At 43.8% G+C, this 26,910-nt stretch overlaps 1 protein-coding gene across 1 annotated transcript in view; it reads right to left on the minus strand.

Annotated features, from left to right (window-relative positions):
* Positions 1–819: 819 nt before the first annotated feature.
* Positions 820–26,910, minus strand: part of LOC309548085 (uncharacterized protein) — a 108,810-nt gene continuing 82,719 nt past the window's right edge. Inside the window, exons 16-22 of the mRNA XM_082248049.1 lie at positions 15,155–15,375; positions 11,375–11,529; positions 9,623–9,868; positions 7,633–7,789; positions 5,166–5,229; positions 2,792–2,830; positions 820–906 (exon numbers count right to left, since the gene is read on the minus strand). Coding sequence (XP_082104175.1) covers positions 845–906; positions 2,792–2,830; positions 5,166–5,229; positions 7,633–7,789; positions 9,623–9,868; positions 11,375–11,529; positions 15,155–15,375 — 944 coding nt within the window. The 3' untranslated portion in view covers positions 820–844. The remainder of the gene's footprint in view (positions 907–2,791; positions 2,831–5,165; positions 5,230–7,632; positions 7,790–9,622; positions 9,869–11,374; positions 11,530–15,154; positions 15,376–26,910) is intronic.

Here is a 26,910-nt window from a genome sequence, read left to right on the forward strand (position 1 = left end):
ACAGAGCGATAATGTTATCTGCCCTAGGTGATTAGGGTGTGCCCAGGTACACCCGGCACACCCTGTGCACACGCCTATGACACCGCCACATCCACCACCACCTCAACCTCCCTCCTACTCCATATGGGCCTCGTCCTTCAGAGATGAAGAACATTGTTTTATTTTTCTGTTTTTTTTTTTTTTTTGTTGTTTTAAGTTATTTCCCTATCCACATTTGTTTGCAGAGCACTTGCCATGCTCTTAACTACGTTTTGCTGCCATTTGCAGCAGTCTAGCCCTTTCCATTGGTGTTTTAGAGCCATTTTAGTGCCTGAAAGTTCGGGTCCCCATATACTTCAATGGGGTTCGGTGTCCGGGAAAAGTTCGGCAAAAGTCCGGGACACGGACCCGGACTTTTTTTTAAAGTTCGGCCGAACCCGCCGAACACGGACATCCAGGTGTCCGCTCAACTCTATTTAGGAGCTGAATTTGTAAGAACCTCCCAGTCTACAGGTAACCCAAGGGTGCTAAAACAGACTTGCTAAATTAAGGTTTAGGTCTATAATGAATTTTGCTATTCAGCATCCATACTGCTGCACTGCTTTGTATGATATCTTCACAGATCTACTGAATGTACACCCAACACATGCTAATACTGATGGTAGATCTTTATTTTTGTTTAAATACAAGACAACCTTTTTAGCTCCTGGCTCAGACAGTAGAATAGACAGACCCCTCATTAAAGGAAGACATACCATACAAATATCACAGTCCAGTACAGAAAATAAATAATCAAGTTGATTTGCCTTAAGATTTAATCAAGTATATATAGTGTTTGACCACAAAGTGATGATTTTAGATCTTTTTAGAAGAACTTAACAAACACAATAGCTAGTTGAATTCCAGCCAGCAGAGCCCAGGATGCAGCTAGAGAGAATAAAAAAAGAAAATGTTTTAGGGTACCAAAAAAATGCCTTAATGTCTTAAACTATATGTGTCTTTAGTATCATACATGGCTTTTTTATTGGAGGGACTAGAATACAACTATACTATAATCTTTATTTCATTTCAGGAAGACTGTAAGAAACACTACGTCCTATAAACTGGAATAGGATGTACCCGTGCTGCAGGAGCAACCTCCCATCCACGTTTATGGGACATTAGTGCGCAGAAATGGGCACCCCGCCACTGGATTTTACTGGCCAGGTAGCAGATGGTACAGAGGCCACTGGAGGTAAGGTAATATAGTGGATTGAATTGAGGAGGGCAACAGAGAGGGGGACTAGGGGACTTTTTTTTAAATACAAACTTGTATTTTAGTCCTATTGGTAGGGGTCCTTCCATTCAATTATTATTTAGGGCAGTAAGAAAAAGTGAGGGAAAGTCCCTATACGTTGTCACTAGAACAGGTTTCCCCATTGGGAACATTTCCTTCATGTCCTCATTTGGTTACAGCCATAGGAAAATCAATGTGTTTCCAAGAACATCCAATCCATTTCTCAGAGTCCACAATTCCCCAAACAGGTTTCAAAACAGCAGATTGGGAAGGTGCAGATACTGTTGCTGGTATTAATAATTACTTCCTCTATGAAATACCTCTATGAAAGGACATTGACAATGACAGAAAAATAGTAGCTGCCAATGCTGTCCTCATTATTATTATACAGGATTTATATAGCGCCAACAGTTTGCGCAGCACTGTCCTCATCTGAAAATGTTGGTTTCTGGCTGCCCTGCTGATCCTCTGTCTTTAATATATTGAGTTGGAACATACTTGTTCTGACTAGGTAACTCCAGAATCTGAAGCCAGAGGATCAGCACGTCAGCCAAGAAACTAAAATTTTCAGGAGGTCACCAATAGGCTACAACTAATAGACTAAACCATTTCTTTCTGGTTTTCTGTGACGTTTTTTTTTCCCCCCAATTAAAACGAATTGGAAAGATTTTTAAAATAATTTAAAGTTGACTGGACATTGTTGTTTTATAAAAGAAATAACATTGTCCTTAAAGTAGAACTGTAGGCAAAACTTTTTTTTTTTTTTTGGATAGAGCAAGAAAGGGTTATAACCCCTGTCAATTTTTTGTGCCATATGTCCCCCATCCCAGATATTTCCCTTCACTTCCAATCCTATAGCCAAACAGGAAGTGAGAGGAAATCCCTGCAAATTAAGGGAATTCCTTGGGGACCCCCAGATCACCAGAACTAGTGTCCAGAAATCGGAAGATTTCCCCTCCATTACTTTTCTGGGGAAAACCCAACATTTGGGATTTTCTTTTTACTTTCACTTTCAATGATAATGGTAAACAGGACAAATAGAGAGGGTGAATCTCCTTAATGGGGGCATAGACTGTAATAAAAACTGACAGGGGATCTAATCCCTCTGCATTCTATTTAAAACTAAAAAAGAAAGTTTTGCCTTTTAGTTATACTTTATTATAAGCTGTATTGTTGCACTGCTTCCTGCTTTTGCTTTACAGGCATCAGAAAAAATAAAAACCCTTACAGTGGGATCCCTCTGTTCTGCAAGAGTTACGTTTAGATAGGTTTGTTAGGTTAGGTTATGTCATATTGAAATGCAAGAGCTGATAATGAATTACTGGAATAAAAATAGATCCCAGCAATACCCCATCTATCATTTTCTCTAAGAATTCAGATGATAAATGACTACCGGTAACTAAGTTGGGTAACAGCACCATATATACCAAAGGATTCTTTGTGGCAGAGCTGCAGGGATGGCCTTGTCAGACTAAGCTATCAGTTAATTCTTCTATGCTGAATTATCGCAAATATCTTCATCATCTGTAATCTTACCTGTATGCTTTCCAGCGCTGTCCGCATAGTTCACATTATCTGCATGAAATACAAAACAATAATTAATGGAATGCTAAAGAAATGTTAACTAATATTATTCAATGTCAAAACCAATAAGTGAAATACTGAACCAGGATAAGTCAATGTAGTTGAATAAAGTGTCTGGAAAGGTAGAAAGATATTTTAGTCTCCAATAAAGTAGGGAAGTGTTGAACCCTTTATCACGTTTGTATGGCTGTCTGTGTCCCTGCTGGGGTAATTCCCTTCTCTGTTTGTCCTGCTGATCATTGTCAGAGACAGAAAGTGAGGGGAAACCCTAAAAGTTTAAGCTGTCACAACTAGAGGTGAGGAAATATCCTCCCATGGGGCAACAACTCTAGTATAGGAATTCCATTCACTCTGGGGAGATTTACTGACATTTTCTATTGTGTCTCCAGGACAGGAAATTAAAAGAAGTCTTCCCAGTGGGACATAGGCAGAACAAAATAACCGGATATGGGTTTTTAAAGTGGTTCTAAAGTTTGAAGGGTTTTTACCTTCATGCATCCTTTGTATGAAGGTAAAAAACGTTCAGTGTGCAACTCCCCCCCGCAGCCCCCCTGAATACTTACCCAAGCCCAATCTTGATCCAGTGATGTGCACGAGAACAATCGTGGTGTCTCACACTCCGCCAGCACTTGGTGACGTCACACACACTCTCTCCTACCAGCGCGTTTCTCCAAAATTGGCGTCATCTGTTATTGGAGGGCTTGGAAAACCCTCCAATCCCAGATGACATCAGTTGTGGGGAAACGCGTCGGTAGGAGAGAGTGTGTGAGACGTCACCAAGTGCTGGCAGAGTGTGAGACACTGCAGGCCATAACGTTTGTGTGAAGCTCGTTTTTCAATACTTTGGTGAAAATGAATAGGATTGTTTTTTAAATCTATTTTTTAAGCTGTATTGAGATTCTCCTTGCTTGTTTTATATGGAAACTTCTGATGAGCAACTGAAGGAAGACTGAGAATTTTTTAATGCCATTTGTTTATATGGAGTAAACATTCCAGGATGCATATGTGGTATTGATAAAACACATTGTTGGATGGATTGCAGGCTTGTTTGATCCCTGTAGTTTAGGATCCACATTGTGGGGTTAGCGGCCAACTTTTCAAAGGTGCACCTTTGAGCACCCTGCACTTTGAAAATCTGCTGCACATCAAGCACTTATTTCACAGAATATGTAGCAAATAGACTATTAATTATTGCACATCGTTGCATATTTTCCAGATTAGGATTTGAAGTTGGTGAGCTTTTTGCACTTTTTATTTAGCTCTATGTCTGCACTTTATTATTGTTAAAGTGATATGTGTGGTTCATGCAAATTTTCACATTGTTTTTACACATTTTGCTTATGAATTTGAATAATATCTAGGATTTAGAGGGACAGCGCACTATTTTTTGTAAGATTTGCTTTTTCGCTCAGTTTATAGTCTGCAGCAGTCCCTATAGGGCAGTGATGGCGAGCCATGGCACCCCAGATGTTTTGAAGCGACATTCCCCATGATGCTCCTGCACTCTGCAGTGTAGTTGAGCATTATGGAAAATATAGTTCCAAAACATCTGGGGTGCCAAGGTTCGCCATCACTGCTATTGGGGGTATATAATCAGACCCCACTTAGGGTGTACCGAGCGCAGGATTACTTTTTGGTTTACCACATGGAGAAATGAGACAGACCATAGAGATGAATCACACATAAAGAAAGATGAAGGTGAAGAAAGTTAAACTCTAAGACCAGTGCGTTAGCTTGTGCAAGTATGAACAGTGGAAAATTCTCTGGGCTTTGCGCATCAATGTCTTCTTATAAGGGAAGTTCATGCCTATGCTTTTTGCTACTGTGTGGGAAGGGGGTGTAAAGAAAAGTCCTTTTTTCTGCATGTTGTGGTTTTCTGAGAAAAATGCACCTTCCATTGGGATAAATGGTAACGCATATCAAACTCATCAAAACGCATGTAAAATTGTGCCTAAAACATACTGCATTAAACACACAGAGGTGTGAATGAAGCCTAAGAAGAGGAATTATTTTTCTACAGCCCCAAACTGATTCAAACCTGTAGGGCAAGTCTTGTTCTGATAGTAAAAGTAACTAGAGTTCTTAACAAGAACTCATTGATACATATGACCCTTTGAGTGCTGAAAGATGGACATTGGTGAAGACACTGTGGGGTCGTTTTACTATAGATGTTATTGTCACTCTTGCTGACAAACACCCATATATGTGCAGGGAATATAAAAAATAGGAAGAATAAATTAAAAGATTATGTATTATAATGATGATAATATCATGACAAATATTTAACATTTCTGTACATATGTATATGATAGTTACTGTGACATACCATCAATGCTTAGGCCAATCTTGACTTCATTAGTAGCTGTGTTGAAGGATTTAGCAGCACCGCACTGTGGAGAACAAGCACAAAAGTCATAAACTGTTGACTGGATGATATTTTAATTGTAAATAGCAAATCATGCTGAGTTTCTCGATTTTTATTATAGAAAATGCATATGTAACTGCCAGTACCAGGATCTATTCATACATGCATATGGGCATGGTTTTCAAAACCTAAAATTTTAGGATTGGAAAAATACATTCATACGTGTGTGTGAATACATGCCGGTGCCGGTGCGGGTGCGGGTACACACGGCTTTTTCTGTTTTGCATTACTGTAGGCCAGTGATGGCGAACCTTGGCACCCCCGATCTTTTGGAACTACATTTCCCATAAAGCTCAACTACACTGCAGCATGCATGAGCATCATGGGAAATGTAGTTCCAAAAACATCTGGGGTGCCAAGGTTTGCCATTACTGCTGTAGGCAGATAAGTTTAAGCCCAACTCCAGGTTGCTTTTAAAGTGGTTGTAAAGTCAGAGGGTTTTTTTTAACCCTACTGCATTATAACCTTCTGCATGCAGCTCCTCCCACAGCCCCCCTAAATACATACCCGAGCTCAATCTAGATCCAGTGATGTGCACAAGAGTTGAGGATCTTTCTCTTCTTATTGGCTCCTATACAGCAGCAGGAGCCATTGGCTCCCACTGCTGTCAATCAGAGCCAGTGAGGAGGGAGCTGGGGTGGGGCCTAGCCTGGCTCTGTGTGTCTTATGGACACACAAAGCAGGGTTTGGGAGCGCGCACACACTACTAACCCCATAGAAAGCAGCTTGCTGTGAGGGCACTCAGCGTGGGGGCGGGGGGGGGGGTGGAGCCAGGAGTGCTGGTAGGGGCCCCAAGTAGAGGAGGATTGGGCTGCTTTATGCAAAATTTACAGGGTCCCCCATGCATTTTATGGGTAAACCCTCATTTGGCTAGGTGGGAAAGTACAAATACTTTATTCCTCTATCCATGGCAACCACTTCATTCTTCCGCTGTCTGGACACTCCCAAATATAGGTGGGACCCCCCCCCCCTTCCTCCCATACAATGCAGGACTGCTGGTTCTGCATTGTATGTGATCACAGCAGAGAGGTGCAACTGGCCAGGCAGCAAAGTGAAGCAGCTTTGGATGGAGAGAAGGAAGCCTGTGGGAGCGAAGAAAAAGTATTAACTATTCCTTTCCCCTCTAGTCAAATGAGCATTTAACCCATGCCGTGTGTGGGTGACCCCACTGTGTGGGTAAATTTAACATCAGCCCAGAGTGGGGCTTTAGGTTATATGAGAGTACTGTATTGTATTTTAAAGGAAATTTTTCATGAAAGATTATGAGGCTGCCACGGCAAAACCTTTCGTTTGGGAATGCTAGTCCCCTGGCTGTCATCCTGATGCTTTGGCTACAATGCTTTCTGAGTTGCTAACCTGCAACAAGTGGATGCTTTTCTGACACTCATTTACAGCATTTATGTTTATTTAAAAGAACTTAAAGCAGTATTAAACCCAAAAGCAAATATTTATTATATTGCCGCTTACCAATTTTGATGTGGCATCTGCCTTTTTTTCTTTTCTTTTTATCTGCTGATCTGGCCAGTAAGTCTGTTGTTTTTCAAAAGAACAAGCTCTCCCACAGATGTATCAGTTACAGGGATGAGATAAACCATTTACCACTGACAGGTGTGCTTACAATTATCAGTTTTTATTTATTCATGCAAAACCTTTATCCCGAAAGGGGGAAAAACAGTTTTCTGTAACTGATTAAAAGGTATTAGCCAGAGTTTGGCTTCAATTTGTTAGTCAATCTAACACTCCACCAAGACTGAAAATGATGCTGTCCAAATGTGCCCCCTGTTCTCCTTCATCCAGAGTGGGGTCACTCTAATACAGGAGGTGTGTTGCTGGCCTGATTACCAGGTGAAAACAGAGGGGGAAAAAAGCCAATAAAAAAGGAAAACTAATGCAGTCACCCACATCTAATTATTGGTAAGCTGCAATAGATTACATTTTTGGTTTTGGGTTTAATACTTTTTTAATCAGATATAGCCAGGCAGCTAGAATTTTCAGGAGGCGGCCAGCAATGTCAACCCCCATACCTCTCTAATGGCAAAAATCACTTTTCCCGGTGGCCAATGACAGTAGTAGACAAATACACAGGTAGTGAAGATCTGACAACCAGTCATAAGTGGCAACTGCTGGATCCCTTAACATGAAAGGTACATTGTGGAAAAACAAACTGCAGACACCCCTAGCACTGGCTTTTTAGGAAGGAATAATAGCTTTGTTTCCCACAATGATCATCAGCCATAGTGTATGCATGTTGCTCCTAGCCAGTAGATAATCTAGACTCTCATCTAATGCCTTTGGGCACCTTGAGTAAAGCTTCATTGCTGCCATACAACCTCAGTCTCTTTTCAGAGAAAATGTATTGATCACTTACCTTGGAACATGTTTGATTGGTCTTGTCACACAAACGTACATCACAGAAAAGGTAAACATTGGGCTGATTTTGAAACTGGAATGAGCTTATGCTGTAAGATGCTTCTAATGCTTTGCTATTTTCTAACACAGTTGTGGAAACAGTTTCCTGGACACAGCTGTAAGTAAATAAGAAAAAATAATAATTTTTTGGATTTTTGCCTTGGTTTTAAATCAGTGATGATCTTAGTGAACCATTTCTTTGCCTTTGATAGAGTTTGCCACATTTGACTTTAAAAGAAATATACAATCATGGAGCACTTTATTAGTGTGCTATGTATACTATGCTTTTAATAACTTTTTGATTGTGCCTTAATTTTAAATCAGCAATGATCTTAGTGAACAATTTCATTTTTTTTACTTTACAATAAATATGCAATCATGGAGCACTTTATTAGTGTGCTATGTATACAGCATACAGGCTCAGGTCCTATTTACCTATACCCCTTTATGCCCTTCCCTCTGTTAGTGCAGTGTGGCCTCACCTTCCTTGCAAAGCACTATGTACGGCTACCCACGCCTTGCCTCTAGTTGCACTGTCCAGGGGTGCCTCGAGTTTTTCACAATCCTAGCAACACCCCTGATGCCCTGACTTGTGTTGTGCCTCCTGCTGGTCTGACATTATTCACAATCAGCACGAAGAGACCGGCAGAGAACACACAGCAGGTCCTACGATGTGATGGCGCACTTCCAGACGCAAATGCAAAATGAATGCCAAGACAAGCGCTTCGGTAGCGGGTTCCTAGCTGAATAAGGTGATGGATTGCGCACATCAGGTGGGGATTGGTCACAGTTTGTCATCTTGGCGCTGGATAACCTTGTCCCTTGAACCTTGCATTGGGTACTATAGGCATGCTAACACATGTTGTGTTGAGGCAGCCCATTTTTTTTCAATGGGCAGTCAACGCACCTCATCACACATAAAATTGGACCTGGGCGTTTTTTTGGCAACACAATGCACCAGTGTGTTACTGTGCATTGCAGTATGCTGAACTGCAGCTCCGCTGCCTCAGTGCTTTGGGGTGTTATTCAAAATGGATGGCACCACAACGCACTTATCGGGACATAAATAATTTTCGCTTTCCTCTGGATCAACTGCGGGTATAGGATTGTGTATATGGGATTGTGTGGTTGAGTTTTCTTTACTTTTTTTGTTTTTTATTGGTTGAGCAAGATGGACTTGTGTGGTTTTTTTTTTTTTAACCTGACTAACTATGTAAATCATTTTATTTTTGGCAATATAAAACAGTTCTCCAGTCAAGGGCAAAAAATGATTTTATGGGTGGCTATCTTTCTAAAGCTGCAATGTAGATTAAGGCACATTGCGATTCATTCCACCAAGATTTTCTGTAAAATGTTGCTTCTACAAGTGGAGGAGATAACACTGGTCTAAAGCCTAGTACATACAATCAGAAAATCTGGCAAAAAATACAGTTTTTGGAGCGACTGTATGATAATCTGATCGTTTGTACACAGCTTTCAAGAGCCATTCACAACAGTTCGTCTGAAATTATCCGAAAGGACAAACAAACATTTTCATTTAATTAGTACATTATTTGTCCGGAAAAAAAAAATTGAAAGAGCAAGACCACACATGCCCTAAAACGAAAGAATACATTACAACTCATTACATCACTTCCAAAATTGTATTCTGTCGTATGAGAATTTCCATAACTTTAGTAACCTCTTCATATTTGATATAAGACTAGCATGCAAAAAAAAAAAAAAACCCCAAAAAAACCCCCCCAAAAAAACACACAAAAAAACAGATAATTCGTCCGATATTCTCATCGTGTGTATGAGGCACCACTTTTACTGATTCCAGCTAAATCAGGAAAATATGTGCAAGGTTCATTTTAACTTCTTTTGTATTTAGCACTCTGTGCTGTGTGAGTTTCAATGTCTTTACATTTTCATTCATCTTTATGGTTGCATAAGAAATGTAAACTTACCCATCTTTTATAAGATAAAAAGCATTTGCATCAAGACGATCATCTGTAGGACTTGCAACACATGACTCTATCCGGAGAACGTATTGATTTCCATCAGCGCCTGTCACGAATATTCCCACATAGATGATTGTTCCAACAATCACGTTTTCATTATTTTCATATACTTCTGTAAATGATGGATTTTTATAAGCAGCCATGGTAACGGGATATGATCCATTCCCATTGACTCCAGACAGGAATACCGTTCTGAGAAGACAAACAGATGCTCAGGTAAGAAAACCAATAACAATTTAAACAACAATTTATTTCTTGATACTGTAGGTAGCAATAGCTTTCAATGTCCACCTAAAAAGTTACATTTTAATGCATTACAAAAAGCAAGAGAAAGTTTGAGGCCGGTTTCTGAGGCCAAACCGCAGCGCAGGTGTACCTGTGGTTTTCATGCGGTTAATCCATGATTTCCTATAGACTTTCTCATAGGTTGTGGGTTTACTGAAAGAACACGAAAGAGGATGTATGCAGGACTTTTGGTGCACTGTCAGAAAATGCTGCAAAATATGTGTAACCTAATAGAAAATCTATGGGAAACCATGGGTTAACAGCACAAAAAACGTGGGTACACCCGCAGTGTGGCCAGACCGCAGCACAGCAGTATGAAACTAGCCTTCCAATGCAGTAAAGTGATATGGTTTGAGAGTATTTAGTGTGATGTGTGTGTATGTGTGTATTAGGGATTGACCGATTATCGGCAATGCCGATATATCGAGGTCCGATATGCACTTTCCCCGATATATCATAATCGGCCCCTGAGGTTACCGATATTGCCGATAATTAGGGAAAGTGCATGTACTGGGGTGATGCCTGCAGCTAGAGGCATCACCCCGGTACCGGTGTCCATAGCCGACGGTCGGCTGACTTGACAACCGATGCGGCTGACATCACAAGGAGCGGGAGGGGACATCTCCCACCGCCTTCTGCGGCTCGCCCGGATCTCCTGTCCCCACCAGGAGACCCGGGCATCCTACCTTCCGAAGAGAAGACTTGGGTCTCCATGTAAAAAACCCAGAAGTAATGTCATGACATCACTTCCAGGAACTCGGCACCAAATTTAAAAAAAATGACAGCATTCAAAACAGCCAAACTTGGCGTTTGGAATGCTTTTCAGTGCCGAGGAGGGGTTTGGGGTCTTTTAGACCCCCAGATCCCTCCACAAGGAGTACCTTTAGAAAATATCAGCTGATACCGATATCTGATGACCAAAATATCGGTATCAGCATTAAAAAAACGATATTGGTCGATCACTAGTGTGTGTATATATATTTATATATATTTTTTTTACATTAAACAGTATAATACAGTATGATAGACAATATAAAGAGGAAAAAACAGTTACCTATGCACATAAACATGCATGTCCCCCCCCCAAAAAAAACCCACAACTGCAAGAAAAACTCCAAAATTATTGCAATATTTTCCCTTGCTTTCTGTCACTCAAAGGGCCCTTTCACGATACATTGCTGTATTGATAAGCTGTGTTTACTATGCTTCAGTTATGCTGTGCTCCATACATGGATATGGAAAAACACCTTAGATTCACAAAATTTAGTGCTGCATGTACTGAGCATTTATGTTGAATTACTATAAATATCATAAATTAGTTAATGGAAATGAGAGGTTAGTGAAGGAGAAAGAACAGATATGATAGTAATAATTTACACAAGCAACTCTCTATGACTTCGTTTTTTTTCTTACTGTTGGGTTATATTTCCAGGCAGTTTCAGAACTGTTTGCATATTCCGTTCATATCCACAACTGAAGTTAAAGCTGATGTTATTTGTTGTGATGATTGGTTTATCCAGGATTCCAATGTAAATGGTGTTGGAAACATAGATATTGGAGTCATCACCCTGTAGATGGAGTCCAGAGATTAGCAGTGAAAAAAAGAAACAGATTTAAAATATAGACGGGTCACTTGCTAAGCTCACTCTACCTAGTGGAAATTAAGTCTGTCAATCATTGAACCTAAAGCCCCGTACACACGTACCGATGGTCGGCTTACAAATGTTCCTCTTTTCTCCCCGGGATGTCGGTGTCTGCTGAAAAGTGCAAAGACAGCACAAGGACAGCACAAGAATTTTGTCCGCCGACTGCAGAAGTGATGTCATGTAATGGTTAACTTTCCCTGTGTTTTCTATTTTCTGAGCATGCCCAGTCTTGCAAATCTGCGGTCTGTCGGCCGAATTGTGTACTGACAGGCGAACAATCGTCCGTTCTGGTGTCGGCATACAAATATTTTCATGTTTGCACGAAAGACTTTTGTCCGCGGATTGTGCGCAGACATCTGTCGGAGGCACCATACTAACACGCGTACAATCGGCAGATCCTTCGTCCACCGACGTTTGTATGCCGACGATCGGTACGTGTGTACGGGCCTTAAGGCCGCATACACACAGATAATCAGATAATAAAATTGATTGATCGTATGATAATCTGATCATTAGTACACGGCTTTTAACAGCCGATCACGACAGTTCGTCCAACAATAGCCGAAGGGAAAAACCCGAAATCTTTTCTCGTACGATAGCCTAGCAAATGACAATCTTTTAATCAGTACAGTATGCGCCCGCTAAAAATCAATAGACAAAGACCACGCATGATCGAAAACACGAAAATAACCCGGAAGGAGATAAGAGAATGTAAACAATGTTTTTAAGGACATTCTGGATAGCCAATTTCCCCAAAATGGCAATTGGAAATGCTGGGTCCTGCATTCCTTCAGAACAGTTCTCCTTTTCTACTACGAGAACGAGCGAATAAATCCAAGCAAACGAGTAATAATACGAATGGAAATAGCCAAAAGGCGTGGCAGACACAAGGATCACACATATATGACATCACTTCCGATATGTACCTACGCAAAAAGAAAGCTTTTCCAGAATCATGAAAAAAAATCCTACATTTAGTAGAGCGCATTTAGCAATGTTAAATTCAATATTAGTATCATGCAACAAAATGTGAATGATAAGTCGTCCGATTATCTGATCGTGTGTACGCGGCATAACAATCAAAAGGTTTCCCATAGCAATAAGGATGCAGTCTGCGCCCAAGGCCGATCACTAAATGTGATCTCTGCATGAACCATTACATGCCATTGGCTGTGATTTGCTGTGAGCGCCAGCAGCCTCCTGTTGGTTTCAATGGGGCTGCCTCTCGCAGCTAGTCCTAGGATCCTCTGCTGGGGTTCTCGTATAGTGTGGGAAGCATTCGCAAATGTGAATGCTTCCTGAATTCACCCCAGCCCCCCCCCCCCGTTCACATCAATTTTCTCCTGTGTTTATTGTCATGTTGCACTGCAAATGACATCCTCTATGGTGCACAATCACATCAATGCAGCACAGCTGAAGTGCATTTTTGAAAAGGTGCAGGTACTTCTATGGTGTTGTTTTTTGCCCCATAGACTTAACCACTTTACCACTAGAGCATTTTGCGGTCTTACGTCTGGGCCACTTTTTGCGATTCGGCGCTGTGCGACTTTAACTGACAATTGCGCGGTCGTGCGACGCCGTACCCAAACGAAATTTACGTCCTTTTTTTCCCACAAACAGAGCTTTCTTTTAGTGGTATTTGATCACCTATGCGATTTTTACTTTTTGTGCTATAAACAAAGAAATAACAATATTTTTAACATTTTTTTTATATGAAATTCCCCCCCAAAAAAATGTAAAAATCAATTTTTTTTTAAATTTTTGGCCAATTTGTTTTCTGCTACCTATGTTTGGTAAAAAAAAAATCACAATAAGCGTATTTTGATTGGTTTGCGCAAAAGTTATTGCGTTTACTAACAAAGGGAAAGATTTCTGTCATTTTTGGTGTTTTTTTTTTTAACGCGTAATGGAGGCGATCTGCGATTTTTTTTGCGGGACTGCGACATTGCGGCGGACAGATAGGACCCTTGACTGACATTTTTGACACTTTTGGGGGTACCAGTGACATTACTGCAGTAATCAGTGCTATATATATGCACTGTTACTGTAAAAATGACACTGGCAGGGAAGGGGTTAATTTTATTGGAGAGGGAGGGGTTAATGTATGCCTGGTGCTTACTGACGTGTGGGGGGGGGGGGTGACTGTGTGACACAACCCTGCAATCTGAACCCTGCAATCTGACCCTGCCTGTCACTTGGGAGATTCGCCCGCTTGTGTTTACACAGGCGGGCGGATCTCCACACTAGATCCCCGACGATCGGGGAAGAGCAGAGGCAATCGCCGCTGCTCCTCCCCTGGCCCGACTCCCGCTGTGACTGAAAACAGCGGGAGCGAGCCTCCGGCAGCGCGCGCACGCCGCCCACAAGGGGAGTGTCTGACGACGTAGTAACGAGCCACTTTGCCGCAGTAGTACTACGGTACTCAGCGGTAAAGTGGTTAAATAGGAGCACATGAAAACTGCATGTACATGCAATTTTTAGGCAAGGTTTATATCTATGCAGGTTTAAGTGCATTTGCAGATCTGCAGAAACGCACTGCAATCCATTTAACATTTTTTTCGTATGGGTCCCATTCACATTTTAACAGTTTCCTGCAATGTGGCTTTTGAAATGTGCAGGAAGTTTTCTCCTATGCAGAATGGTGCTTTTTTGGGTCCAAAGATTGGAACCGCATTAAATCACTTTTGTTTGTGTTTAACAACCAGTCTCTTCCTTCTACCAAAAAACCCAGGAACCGTGAAAATGCATCGAAAATGCACCACAAAAACACATAAAAGTGCATCAACCTTACATGCATAGATTTGAACCTAACCCTAGTGTGTGGTTTGGCAAGTTTTGTATATCAGCTCTAGCCGTTTCCTCCAAAAACAAAAAACAAAACGCATCAGCATAATAAAATGCATAGAAAATGCACAATGTCGCACTACAAAAACACATTAAAAATGCATCATGCTGCAGCAGCACTAGTGTGAACCTAGGTTAAATGGAAAGTCTACTGTGCATGCACAGCCAGGAGAGTTTTTGTGACGAACCGTGCAGCCCCGATTGGCCCCAAAGATAAGATCTCCATGGATCATTGATTGCAAGTGGAAAACTCAGGGGGCTTCTTGAGGGAGAGGGGACAAAAAGTACAGTTATCCCTTAAAGCCTATCACAGTGATCCAATTGAGAAGGTCTTCTCTCACTGCCTATCACTATGATGCCTATACAAGAAATGTGGTTGTCACCTTCTCAGGACTGGTGGAAATATAAAACATTTTCAAATGTTTTATATTTTCACCAGTCTGGATTTCTGTTTTGATTCTCGGCAAGAAGTGAGAAAAGAAAACCTCTCCAAAAAAAAAGCTGTCAGAGCTCCCTAACTCTTCCCCGGTCTATCCTAAATGATATAAAACGTTTTTGGCTGGAGTTGAGCTTTATGCTATCGCTTAAAAATCCTGAGACCAATTGCTGAGGGTCACTTTTTCCAAAAAAGTAAGGACTACACACAATCTGAGAACACAGGAGTAGCTAAAATGAATGAATATGTAAATCAAAAGTCTGTTACCGTCACGTTGTTTCCACACCAGTTGGATAAAGATTTGGTCTGGATAGAGGTCGCTTTCTGACCATTGATGGAGTCTGGATAATAGAAATTGCAATCCACTGATGAATCCCTCAGATGAATTGTGGAAGGGTCGAGACCAAGTGCTTCTAGTTCACAAGTACTGACTGAGACTGTGATTGAAGTCTCTTTACAGCTGATAGTAGGGTGAAAATCCTGACGTGCTGGGGAAATTCAACAAAAGAGTAAATATAAATCAATCAATCAGTGGGCAATACATGCAAAAATTGTTCTTTTATAGATGTACACTGATCCACTCCTCTTACTATTCACTACTGCTTACAGACACTGTTAATGCCCTAACAAACAACAAAACAAAGAATTTCTTAAAGTGTAAATTTAGTCAGAAATGAAGTCCTGCTAGATCACTTCAGGCTGGTCCTTTTTTAGAGGTCTAGCTATGTAACACATGAAAAATAAGTGCCTATAATGTTAAAAATCCAGTAATACACTGTCTTACCCTGCTCTGCACATGCTCAGTATCTTCTCGTTTTTAAGCATTTTTATGCACTGCTAAGTTTGTAGAGGCCGATTTGCTGACAACTTTACAGCAGAATTAAACCCTCCCATCCTTTACAGCCAAGGAGGCTGCTTCTGTTTGATCTGCAACTGTCATGGTGCTGCACACGTGATCAGTTATGACACCAGCCATTTGATGGTTTGACAGTTTGGTTGAGGACACAATCAAATGTGACAGTTTGCATTTCCAACTTTCCAGGAATGTAATGTTTTTTTGAAACCGTTAAATCGATGGGTTTAGTTCCACTTTATATTTTACAGCTGTTTAGGGGCTCTGGGCATTAGCAAAATGGCCACCTCAAGCAAGAAGAAACAGGAGCAATGCTGGAGACAATTTACAGCACACAATAATTTTGGTAGCATGATTATTAATTAACCACTTCATGACCACCCGCTGATTTACTGCGGCAGGCGGCCGCTCCTTGGCGAACCGACGTAGCTCTACATCGGTCGCGCGCAGGCAGCTCATCAGCGGGGAAGCTGGCGCGTGTGTCAGGCGGCTCTGATTGCTGCCTGACATTCTTGATCTCTCCCCCCGCTGATAGAGAAGGACAGTCGGCTGATGTAAACACAGCCGTCCGCCCTTCTCCCTGCAATGATCACAGAGACTATGTGATCCTGCTATATAGGATCGCATGTCTCTGTGATCATTTCACAAGCCCAACCCCCCCCCCCCCCACCCACAGTTAGAATCACTCCCCTAGGCTTACACAGGGTTAACCCCTTCCCTGCCAATGGCATTATTACAGTAACAGTGCATATTTTTAGCACTGATTACTGTAGTAATGTCACTGGTACCCTCAAAAGTGTCAAAAATGTCAGTTAGGGGTCCGATCCGCAAAAAATCGCAGATCGCCGCCATTGCTAGTAAAAAAAAAAAAAAACAATAAAAATGACATAAATCTTTCCCGTAGTTAGTAGATCGCAGATCGCCGCCATTACTAGCAAAAAAAATAATAATAATAAAAGAATCACAGGTCTCTATGATCATTTTACAAGCCATGCCCCCCCCCCCCCCAAAATTTTTTTGGGAATGGAACATAGCAGAATGTGAAAAATATGTTTTTTCTTCAGAATTGTCGCTCTTTTTTTGTATATAGCGCAAAAAATAAAATTGCACAGGTGATCAAATACCACCAAAAGAAAGCTCTGTTTGTGGGTAAAAAAGGACATACATTTTATTTCAGTACAGCGTCGCACGACTGCGCAATTGTCCGTTAAAGTGACGCAGTGTCGAATCACAAAATATGGCCTGGTCATTAAGGGAGCAAATCCTTCCAGTACAGAGATGGTTAATCTTAGTTTCATGCGTCCAAAGAATGCTTTTCCAGAACTGGTCTGGCTTTTTTAGATGTTTTTTGGCAAAGTCTAATCTGGCTTTTCTATTCTTCAGGCTTATGAATGGTTTGCATCTTGTAGTGAACCCTCTGTATTTGCTCTTGTGAAGTCTTCTCTCGATTGTAGACTTTGACAATGATACACCCACCTCCTGGAGAGTGTCTTTTACTTGTCTGGATGTTGTGAATGGGTTTTTCCATAGAGAAGATCCTGCGATCATCCACCACTGTTGTCTTCCGTTGACATCCAGGCCGTTTTAACCACTTTAGCTCTGCTCACATTGCTGCTACTGCAGCAATGTGGCTCGTTATCGTCCAGCGACGTAGACCTACGTCGCTGGACTCCCCCCCTTGTGGGCGGCGCGGGAGTCGGCAGTCACAGCGGGAGTCGGGCCAGGGGAGGAGCGGCGGTGATCACCGCTGCTCTTCCCCGATCGTCTGGGAATCGAGTTTGGAGATCCGCCCGCTATTGTAAACAAAGCGGGCGGATCTCCTAAGTGACAGGCAGGGTCAGATTGCAGGGTTCAGCATAGCTGAACCTGCGATCTGTCCTTGTGTCACACAGTCCCCTCCCCCCACACACGTCAGTAAGCACCAGGCATACATTAACCCCTCCCTCTCCAATAAAATTAACCCCTTCCCTGCCAGTGTCATTTTTACAGTAACAATGCATATTTATAGCACTAATTACTGTAGTAATGCCACTGGTACCCCCAAAAGTGTCAAAAATGTCAGTCAAGGGTCCGATCTGTCCGCCGCAATGTCGCAGTCCCGCAAAAAAAAACGCAGATCGCCTCCATTACTCGTTAAAAAGAAAACACCAAAAATGACATAAATCTTTCCCTTAGTTAGTAAACGCAATAACTTTTGCGCAAACCAATCAAAATACGCTTATTGTAATTTTTTTTTTACCAAAAATATGTAGCAGAAGACAAATTGGCCAAAAATGATAAAAAATTTGGATTTTTTTACATTTTCTTGGGGGAATTTTATATAAATATATAAAAAATGTGGAAAATATTGTTATTTTTTCAAAATTTTCGCTCTTTTTTTGTTTGTAGCACAAAAAGTAAAAATCGCACAGGTGATCAAATACCACCAAAAGAAAGCTCTGTTTGTGGGGGAAAAAGGACTTTGCATGACCGCGCAATTGTCAGTTAAAGTCGCACAGTGCCGAATCGCAAAAAGTGGCCTGGACGTAAGACAGCAAAATCCTCCGGTGGTAAAGTGGTTAATGTTGCTGAGCTCACCAGTGTGTTCTTCTTTCCTCAGAATGTACCAAAGTGTTGATTTGGCCACTCCTAATGTTGCTGCTTATCACTCTGATGCATTTGTTTCGTTTTTGAAGCCTTAAAATGGCCTGTTTCACTCGCATGGACAGCTCCTTTGAACGCATGATGTAAGTTCACAGCAATAGATTTCAAATGCAAATACCACACTTTAAATCGACTCCAAAACTTTTACCTGCTAAATTGATGAAGAAATAACAAAGGAGCAGCCCACACCTGTCCATGAAACAGCTTTTGATTAACTTGTCCAATTGCTTTTGGCCCCTTGAAAAGAGGGGGGGGGTGGCTTTTCAGAGCTGTAATTCCTAAACCCTTCCTCCGATTTGGATGTACATACCCTCAAATTAAACCTGAGAGTTTGCACGTTCAGACCATATCCATTATAGAACTACACCTTAAATATGTTTTGGTAAATACGTGAAAAAACTAAAATTGTGCCGGTGTCCAAATATATATGGAGCTAACTGTATGTGCTATACACTCCCAGCTGCCTCAAATATGATGAGCGATCCTATCAGACATGGTTAGGGTTGAGCGGACACCTAGATGTCCGTGTTCGACGGGTTCGGCCGAACTTTAAAAAAAAGTCCGGGTCCGTGTCCCGGACTTTTACCGAACTTTTCCCGGACACCGAACCCCATTGAAGTCAATGGGGACCCGAACTTTAAGGCACTAAAATGGCTCTAAAACACCAAAGGAAAGGGCTAGAGTGCTGCAAATGGCAGCAAAACGTAATTAAGAGCATGGCAAGTGCTCTGCAAACAAATGTGGATAGGGAAATAACTTAAAACAACAAAAAAAAACAGAAAAATAAAACAATGTTCTTCTTCATCTCTGAAGGACGAGGCCCATATGGAGTAGGAGGGAGGTTGAGGTGGTGGTGGATGTGGCGGTGACATAGGCGTGCGCACAGGGTGTGCTGGGTGTGCCTGGGCACACCCTAATCACCTAGGGCACATAGCATTGCCAGTGAGGAGATGGGAAAGATCTCCCTGGGACCTGCTCTGCTCTATTTCTCCTTGCCTACAGGTACATGGCCCCGATACATTACTCTCCCTGCTGGCAAACACATGCATGTGTATTTCAACTTTGGGGTGCACACCTTAATGCAATAGGCTGCGCACACCTATGGGCGGTGTAGGTGGAAGCGGCGGTGGAGGAGGACCAGGGCCGGATTAACAGCATCATGGGCTTGGTGCTGAGGATTTTGAAGGGCCTTAAGGGCCGTGCCTTGCCATGCACCCAGAGGAGGAAGGGTGCAGCCATGCATGCCTAATTCAACATGGGATGCTGTCTCTGAAGCCCATAAACACATCCATGCATCGCCAACTGTCCCTCCTTGTCCGGCCTTCACGCTGTGTGGGGAGGTTCTGAGGGTGCTGCCTGGGGAAGCGAGCATAGAAGCCAGACTTCTGTGTTTACAAGTGACAGAAGAGCGGTAACAGTGAATATGGCCAACCCGGGGCCTATATAAAAGGTAGGGGCCTGGAGCTGCAGCTCCAATAGACCCTACATTAATCTGGCCCTGAGGAGGAGGACGAGGTAGCCAACACTGCTTCTTTTCACAAATTTTAAATGAGGGTACACCCCAAAAGAGTGAGAAAGAGCAAAAATGGAACAATGGGTGGGTAAGGTCGGTATCCATTGCTATTCTGCATAAGGTACGGAAAAGTCCCGTGGGATCCATGCCTGGTTCATTTTAATGAACGTGAGCTTGTCCACATTGTCTCTGGACAGGCGGCTGCGCTTGTCTGTTATAACGCCCCCAGCCGTGCTAAATACCCGTTCAGATAATACACTGGCTGCAGGGCACGCCAGCACCTCCAAGGCGTAAAGGGCAAGCTCAGGCCATGTGCCCAATTTGGAGACCCAGAAGTTGAAGGGGGCAGACCCGTCATTCACTACATGTAGGCGTGTGCACACATACTGCTCCACCATGTTGGTAAAATGCTGCCTCCTGCTAAGACGTTCCATCTGAGCTGCTGGTGCTGCTGTTTGTTGTGGCGTGCTGACAAAGCTTTTCCACATTTCGGCCATGCTAACCCTGCCTTCTGAGGTGCTGGCGGTGCCCTGGTTGCGTTGGCGACCTCCTCCTCCTCCTCCTCTGCCTTGTGCTTCCACTGTGGCCCCGCTGTCAGATGGGAATGCCAGCAGCATGGCGTCTACCAGCGTGCGCTTGTACTCGCGCATCTTGCGATCGCGCTCCAGTGAGTGAATTAAGGACGGTACGTTGTCCTTGTAACGGGGATCCAGCAGCGTGGCCACCCAGTAATCAGCACAAGTTAGAATGTGGGCAACTCGGCGGTCGTTGTGGAGACACTGCAGCATGTAATCGCTCATGTGTGCCAGGCTGCCCAGAGGCAACGAAAGGCTGTCCTCTGTGGGAGGTGTATGGTCCGTGTCCTCTGTATCCCCCCAGCCACGCACCAGTGATGGCCATGAGCTGGCCTGGGTGCCACCCTGCTGTGAACATGGTTCCATCTCCTCCTCCAGCTCCTCCTCCTCCTCATCCTCCTCATCCTCCAGAACTGTGCCCCTGCTGGACAATTGCGTCCCTGGCGTTTGCGTGTGCAGGAACCCACCCTCGGAGCCCCTTGCGAATGACTGCCCTGAAAGCCTTGGAAATGTTACCTCTTCATCCTCCTCCTCCTCCTCATCCTGTGCCACATCCTCTTCCATCATCGCCCGAATTGTTTTTTCAAGGAGGCATAGAAGTGGGATAGTTAAGCTGAGAACGGCGTCATTGCCACTGGCCATGTTGGTGGAGTACTCAAAACAGCGCAACAAGGCACACAGGTCTCGCATGGAGGCCCAGTTATTGGTGGTGAAGTGGTGCTGTTCCGCAGAGCGACTCACGCGTGCGTGCTGCAGCTGAAACTCCACTATGGCCTGCTGCTGCTCGCACAGTCTTTCCAGCATGTGCAAGGTGGAGTTCCACCTTGTGGGCACGTCACATATGAGGCGGTGAGCGGGAAGGCCGAAGTTACGCTGCAGCGCTGCCAGGCGAGCAGCAGCAGGGTGAGAACGCCGAAAGTGCGCACAAACGGCCCGCACTTTCTGCAGCAGCTCTGACATATCGGGGTAGTTTTTAAGGAACCTCTGCACCACCAAATTCAGCACATGCGCCAGGCAAGGGATGTGCGTCAAACCGGCTAGGCCCAGAGCTGCTATGAGATTTCGCCCGTTATCGCACACCACCAGGCCGGGCTTGAGGCTCGCTGGCAGCAACCACTCATTTGTCTGCTGTTCCATGCTCCTCCACAACTCCTGCGCGGTGTGTGGTTTGTCCCCCAAACAGGCAAGTTGTAAAACTGCCTGCTGTCGTTTACCCCTGGCCGTGCTGAAGTTGGTGGTGAAGGTGTTACGCTGTCCGGATGAGGAGGCGGTAGAGGATGAGGAAGCGGAGTAGGAGGAGTTAGGAACAGGAGGCAAACTGAAGCGCCCTGCAATCCTCGGTGGTGGAAGGACATGCGCCAAATTGCTATCCGCCTCAGGCCCATCCGCCACTGCATTTACCCAGTGTGCCGTTAGGGAGATATAACGCCCCTGACCGTGCTTACTGGTCCACGTATCCGTAGTTAGGTGGACCTTGGCACAGATGGCGTTGCGCAGTGCACACCTGATTTTTTCCCCCACTTGGTTGTGCAGGGAAGGGATGGCTTGCCTGGAAAAGTAGTGGCGGCTGGGCACGACGTACTGTGGGACAGCCACCGACATAAGGTTTTTAAAACTGTGCGTCTCCACCAGACGGAATGACAGCATTTCAAAGGCCAATAATTTTGAAATGCTGGCATTCAGGGCCAGGGATCGCGGGTGGGTAGGGGGGTACTTCCTCTTCCTCTCAAGTGTTTGGGAGATGGAAAGCTGAACGCTTCCACGGGACATTGTGGAGATGGTTGTTGGTGACCCAGGTGGTGGTGTTGCTGACAGATCGTCTGTTTGCGGGGTGGCAGGTGCCGGTATCACTACAGATGTGGCTGGAGCGGCCGAGACTGCAGCAGAAGAGGAAGCAGGATGAGCCAGAGACGTTTCTTGGTTTTGAAGGTGTGTACTCCACTGCAGCTCGTGCTTTGCACTTAGATGCCTGATCATGCAGGTTGTGCTCAGGTTGAGAAGGTTCATGCCTCGCTTCAAGCTCTGATTGCACAGGGTGCAAACCACTCGTGTCCTGTCATCAGCACATTTTCTAAAGAACTTCCACGCTAGAGAACTCCTTTGAGCTGACTTTGGTGCGCTCGTTCCCTTGCTGCGTTGGGCAGTAGCGGGCGTAGTGTCTAGGGCACGGCCGCTCCGCTTCTGCACCCTGCTCCCTCTTCTGCTGTGCTGGTGGCTCTGTGCGACCACCGCCTCTTCCTCCAAACTACTCAGTTCACCTGCATGACGTTCATTCCATGTGGGGTCGAGGACCTCATCGTCCTCCACATCATCTTCCACCCAGTCTTCACCCCTGCCCTCCTTGTCGGTCTCCACAATGCTGAACGCCGCAGCAGTTGGCACCTGCGTTTCGTCATCATCGGAGACGTGCTGCGATGATCCTTGCATGTACTCATCTTGAGGAATAAGTGGTTGGGCATCGCTGCACTCAATCTCTTCCACTTCTGGGGCAGGGCTAGGTGGATGGCCCTGGGAAACCCTGCTGACAGAGTCCTCAAAAAGAATAAGAGACTGCTGTATGGCTTGGGGCTCAGACTGCTGGCCTGATTTGCAAGGGGGTGAGGTGAAAGACGGTTGGACATTGGCTGCAGGTGCCAACTCTGACCTTTCTGCAGTAGACTGGGTGGGAGACAATGTGAAGGAACTGGAGGCACTGTCAGCAGCAAACCAATCTACTATCGCCTCAACTTGTTCTGGCCTCATCACTTCTAGGGGCGTTTGATGCCCTACCAAATACTGATGCAGGTTCTGTCGCCTACTCACACTTGAGGAAGGTGTTTCACTTGTGCGTGTAGCTGGCACAGATCGACCATGTCCTCTCCTTGCAACAGGAGCTCTACCAGCAGCACCACGACCCAGGCCACGGCCCTTATTTGACGGTCTCCTCATATTTCTGTAATTTAAGATCTTGCCCTAGAAAGGTTTTTATTGAATAGCGGAATAGAAAATATGATCCAAAAAAAGTGTATGTATATCACACGTACACAACCACACTAGGCCCCAATTACTATTGTTTGTACCCCTAAAAGGCTAGATGAGGAGTAGGGGGAGTATGGAACAGGCAGCACCCTCAAACCTTCAGAAGTATGAGATGAACCCCAACAACTTGGAAAGGTGGATCTCTCTCACACGTACCAACACAGACTATCCCCCAATTTAACTGATCCCCAGAGGTTTTTGATTAAATAGCGGAATAGAAAATATGATCCCAAAAAAGTGTATGTATATCACACGTACACAACCACACTAGGCCCCAATTACTATTGTTTGTACCCCTAAAAGGCTAGGAGTAGGGGGAGTATGGAACAGGCAGCACCCTCAAACCTTCAGAAGTATGAGATGAACCCCAACAACTTGGAAAGGTGGATCTCTCTCACACGTACCAACACAGACTATCCCCCAATTTAACTGATCCCCAAAGGTTTTTGATTAAATAGCGGAATAGAAAATATGATCCCAAAAAAGTGTATGTATATCACACGTACACAACCACACTAGGCCCCAATTACTATTGTTTGTACCCCTAAAAGGCTAGGAGTAGGGGGAGTATGGAACAGGCAGCACCCTCAAACCTTCAGAAGTATGAGATGAACCCCAACAACTTGGAAAGGTGGATCTCTCTCACACGTACCAACACAGACTATCCCCCAATTTAACTGATCCCCAGAGGTTTTTGATTAAATAGCGGAATAGAAAATATGATCCCAAAAAAGTGTATGTATATCACACGTACACAACCACACTAGGCCCCAATTACTATTGTTTGTACCCCTAAAAGGCTAGGAGTAGGGGGAGTATGGAACAGGCAGCACCCTCAAACCTTCAGAAGTATGAGATGAACCCCAACAACTTGGAAAGGTGGATCTCTCTCACACGTACCGACACAGACTATCCCGCAATTCAATTGATCCTCAAAGGTTTTTATTGAATAGCGGAATAGGAAATATGATCAAAAAAAGTGTATGTATCTCGCACGTACACAACCACACTAGGCCCCAATTACTATTGTTTGTACCCCTAAAAGGCTAGATGAGGAGTAGGGGGAGTATGGAACAGGCAGCACCCTCAAACCTTCAGAAGTATGAGATGAACCCCAACAACTTGGAAAGGTGGATCTCTCTCACACGTACCGACACAGACTATCCCGCAATTCAATTGATCCTCAAAGGTTTTTATTGAATAGCGGAATAGGAAATATGATCCAAAAAAAGTGTATGTATATCACACGTACACAACCACACTAGGCCCCAATTACTATTGTTTGTACCCCTAAAAGGCTAGATGAGGAGTAGGGGGAGTATGGAACAGGCAGCACCCTCAAACCTTCAGAAGTATGAGATGAACCCCAACAACTTGGAAAGGTGGATCTCTCTCACACGTACCGACACAGACTATCCCGCAATTCAATTGATCCTCAAAGGTTTTTATTGAATAGCGGAATAGGAAATATGATCAAAAAAAGTGTATGTATCTCGCACGTACACAACCACACTAGGCCCCAATTACTATTGTTTGTACCCCTAAAAGGCTAGGAGTAGGGGGAGTATGGAACAGGCAGCACCCTCAAACCTTCAGAAGTATGAGATGAACCCCAACAACTTGGAAAGGTGGATCTCTCTCACACGTACCAACACAGACTATCCCCCAATTTAACTGATCCCCAAAGGTTTTTGATTAAATAGCGGAATAGAAAATATGATCCCAAAAAAGTGTATGTATATCACACGTACACAACCACACTAGGCCCCAATTACTATTGTTTGTACCCCTAAAAGGCTAGGAGTAGGGGGGAGTATGGAACAGGCAGCACCCTCAAACCTTCAGAAGTATGAGATGAACCCCAACAACTTGGAAAGGTGGATCTCTCTCACACGTACCAACACAGACTATCCCCCAATTTAACTGATCCCCAGAGGTTTTTGATTAAATAGCGGAATAGAAAATATGATCCCAAAAAAGTGTATGTATATCACACGTACACAACCACACTAGGCCCCAATTACTATTGTTTGTACCCCTAAAAGGCTAGGAGTAGGGGGAGTATGGAACAGGCAGCACCCTCAAACCTTCAGAAGTATGAGATGAACCCCAACAACTTGGAAAGGTGGATCTCTCTCACACGTACCAACACAGACTATCCCCCAATTTAACTGATCCCCAGAGGTTTTTGATTAAATAGCGGAATAGAAAATATGATCCCAAAAAAGTGTATGTATATCACACGTACACAACCACACTAGGCCCCAATTACTATTGTTTGTACCCCTAAAAGGCTAGGAGTAGGGGGAGTATGGAACAGGCAGCACCCTCAAACCTTCAGAAGTATGAGATGAACCCCAACAACTTGGAAAGGTGGATCTCTCTCACACGTACCAACACAGACTATCCCCCAATTTAACTGATCCCCAGAGGTTTTTGATTAAATAGCGGAATAGAAAATATGATCCCAAAAAAGTGTATGTATATCACACGTACACAACCACACTAGGCCCCAATTACTATTGTTTGTACCCCTAAAAGGCTAGGAGTAGGGGGGAGTATGGAACAGGCAGCACCCTCAAACCTTCAGAAGTATGAGATGAACCCCAACAACTTGGAAAGGTGGATCTCTCTCACACGTACCAACACAGACTATCCCCCAATTTAACTGATCCCCAAAGGTTTTTGATTAAATAGCGGAATAGAAAATATGATCCCAAAAAAGTGTATGTATATCACACGTACACAACCACACTAGGCCCCAATTACTATTGTTTGTACCCCTAAAAGGCTAGATGAGGAGTAGGGGGAGTATGGAACAGGCAGCACCCTCAAACCTTCAGTATGAGATTGTGTTCACTGTACCCCACAAAGATTGAGTTCACTGCACCCCACAATGATTGTGTTCACTGCACCCCACAAAGATTGTGTTCACTGCACCTCACAAAGATTGTGTTCACTGTACCCCCCAAAGATTGTGTTCACTGCACCCCACAAAGATTCTGTTCACTGTACCCCACAAAGATTGTGTTCACTGCACCCCAAAAAGATTGTGTTCACTGCACCCCAAAAAGGATGTTGTTCACTGCACCCCAAAAAGGATGTTGTTCACTCCACCCCAAAAAGATTGTGTTCACTGCACCCCACAAAGATTGTGTTCACTGCACCCCAAAAAGATTGTGTTCACTGCACCCCAAAAATGATTTTGTTCACTGCACCTAAAAAAGGATTTTGTTCACTGCACCCCAAAAAGGATGTTGTTCACTCCACCCCAAAAAGATTGTGTTCACTGCACCCCAAAAAGATTGTGTTCACTGCACCCCACAAAGGATTTTGTTCACTGCACCCCAAAAAGATTGTGTTCACTGCACCCCAAAAAGGATGTTGTTCACTGCACCCCAAAAAGGATTTTGTTCACTGC

This window comes from Pelophylax lessonae (assembly GCF_965119305.1).
Source record: "Pelophylax lessonae genome assembly, chromosome: 2".
NCBI classification, from domain to species: Eukaryota; Metazoa; Chordata; class Amphibia; order Anura; family Ranidae; genus Pelophylax; species Pelophylax lessonae.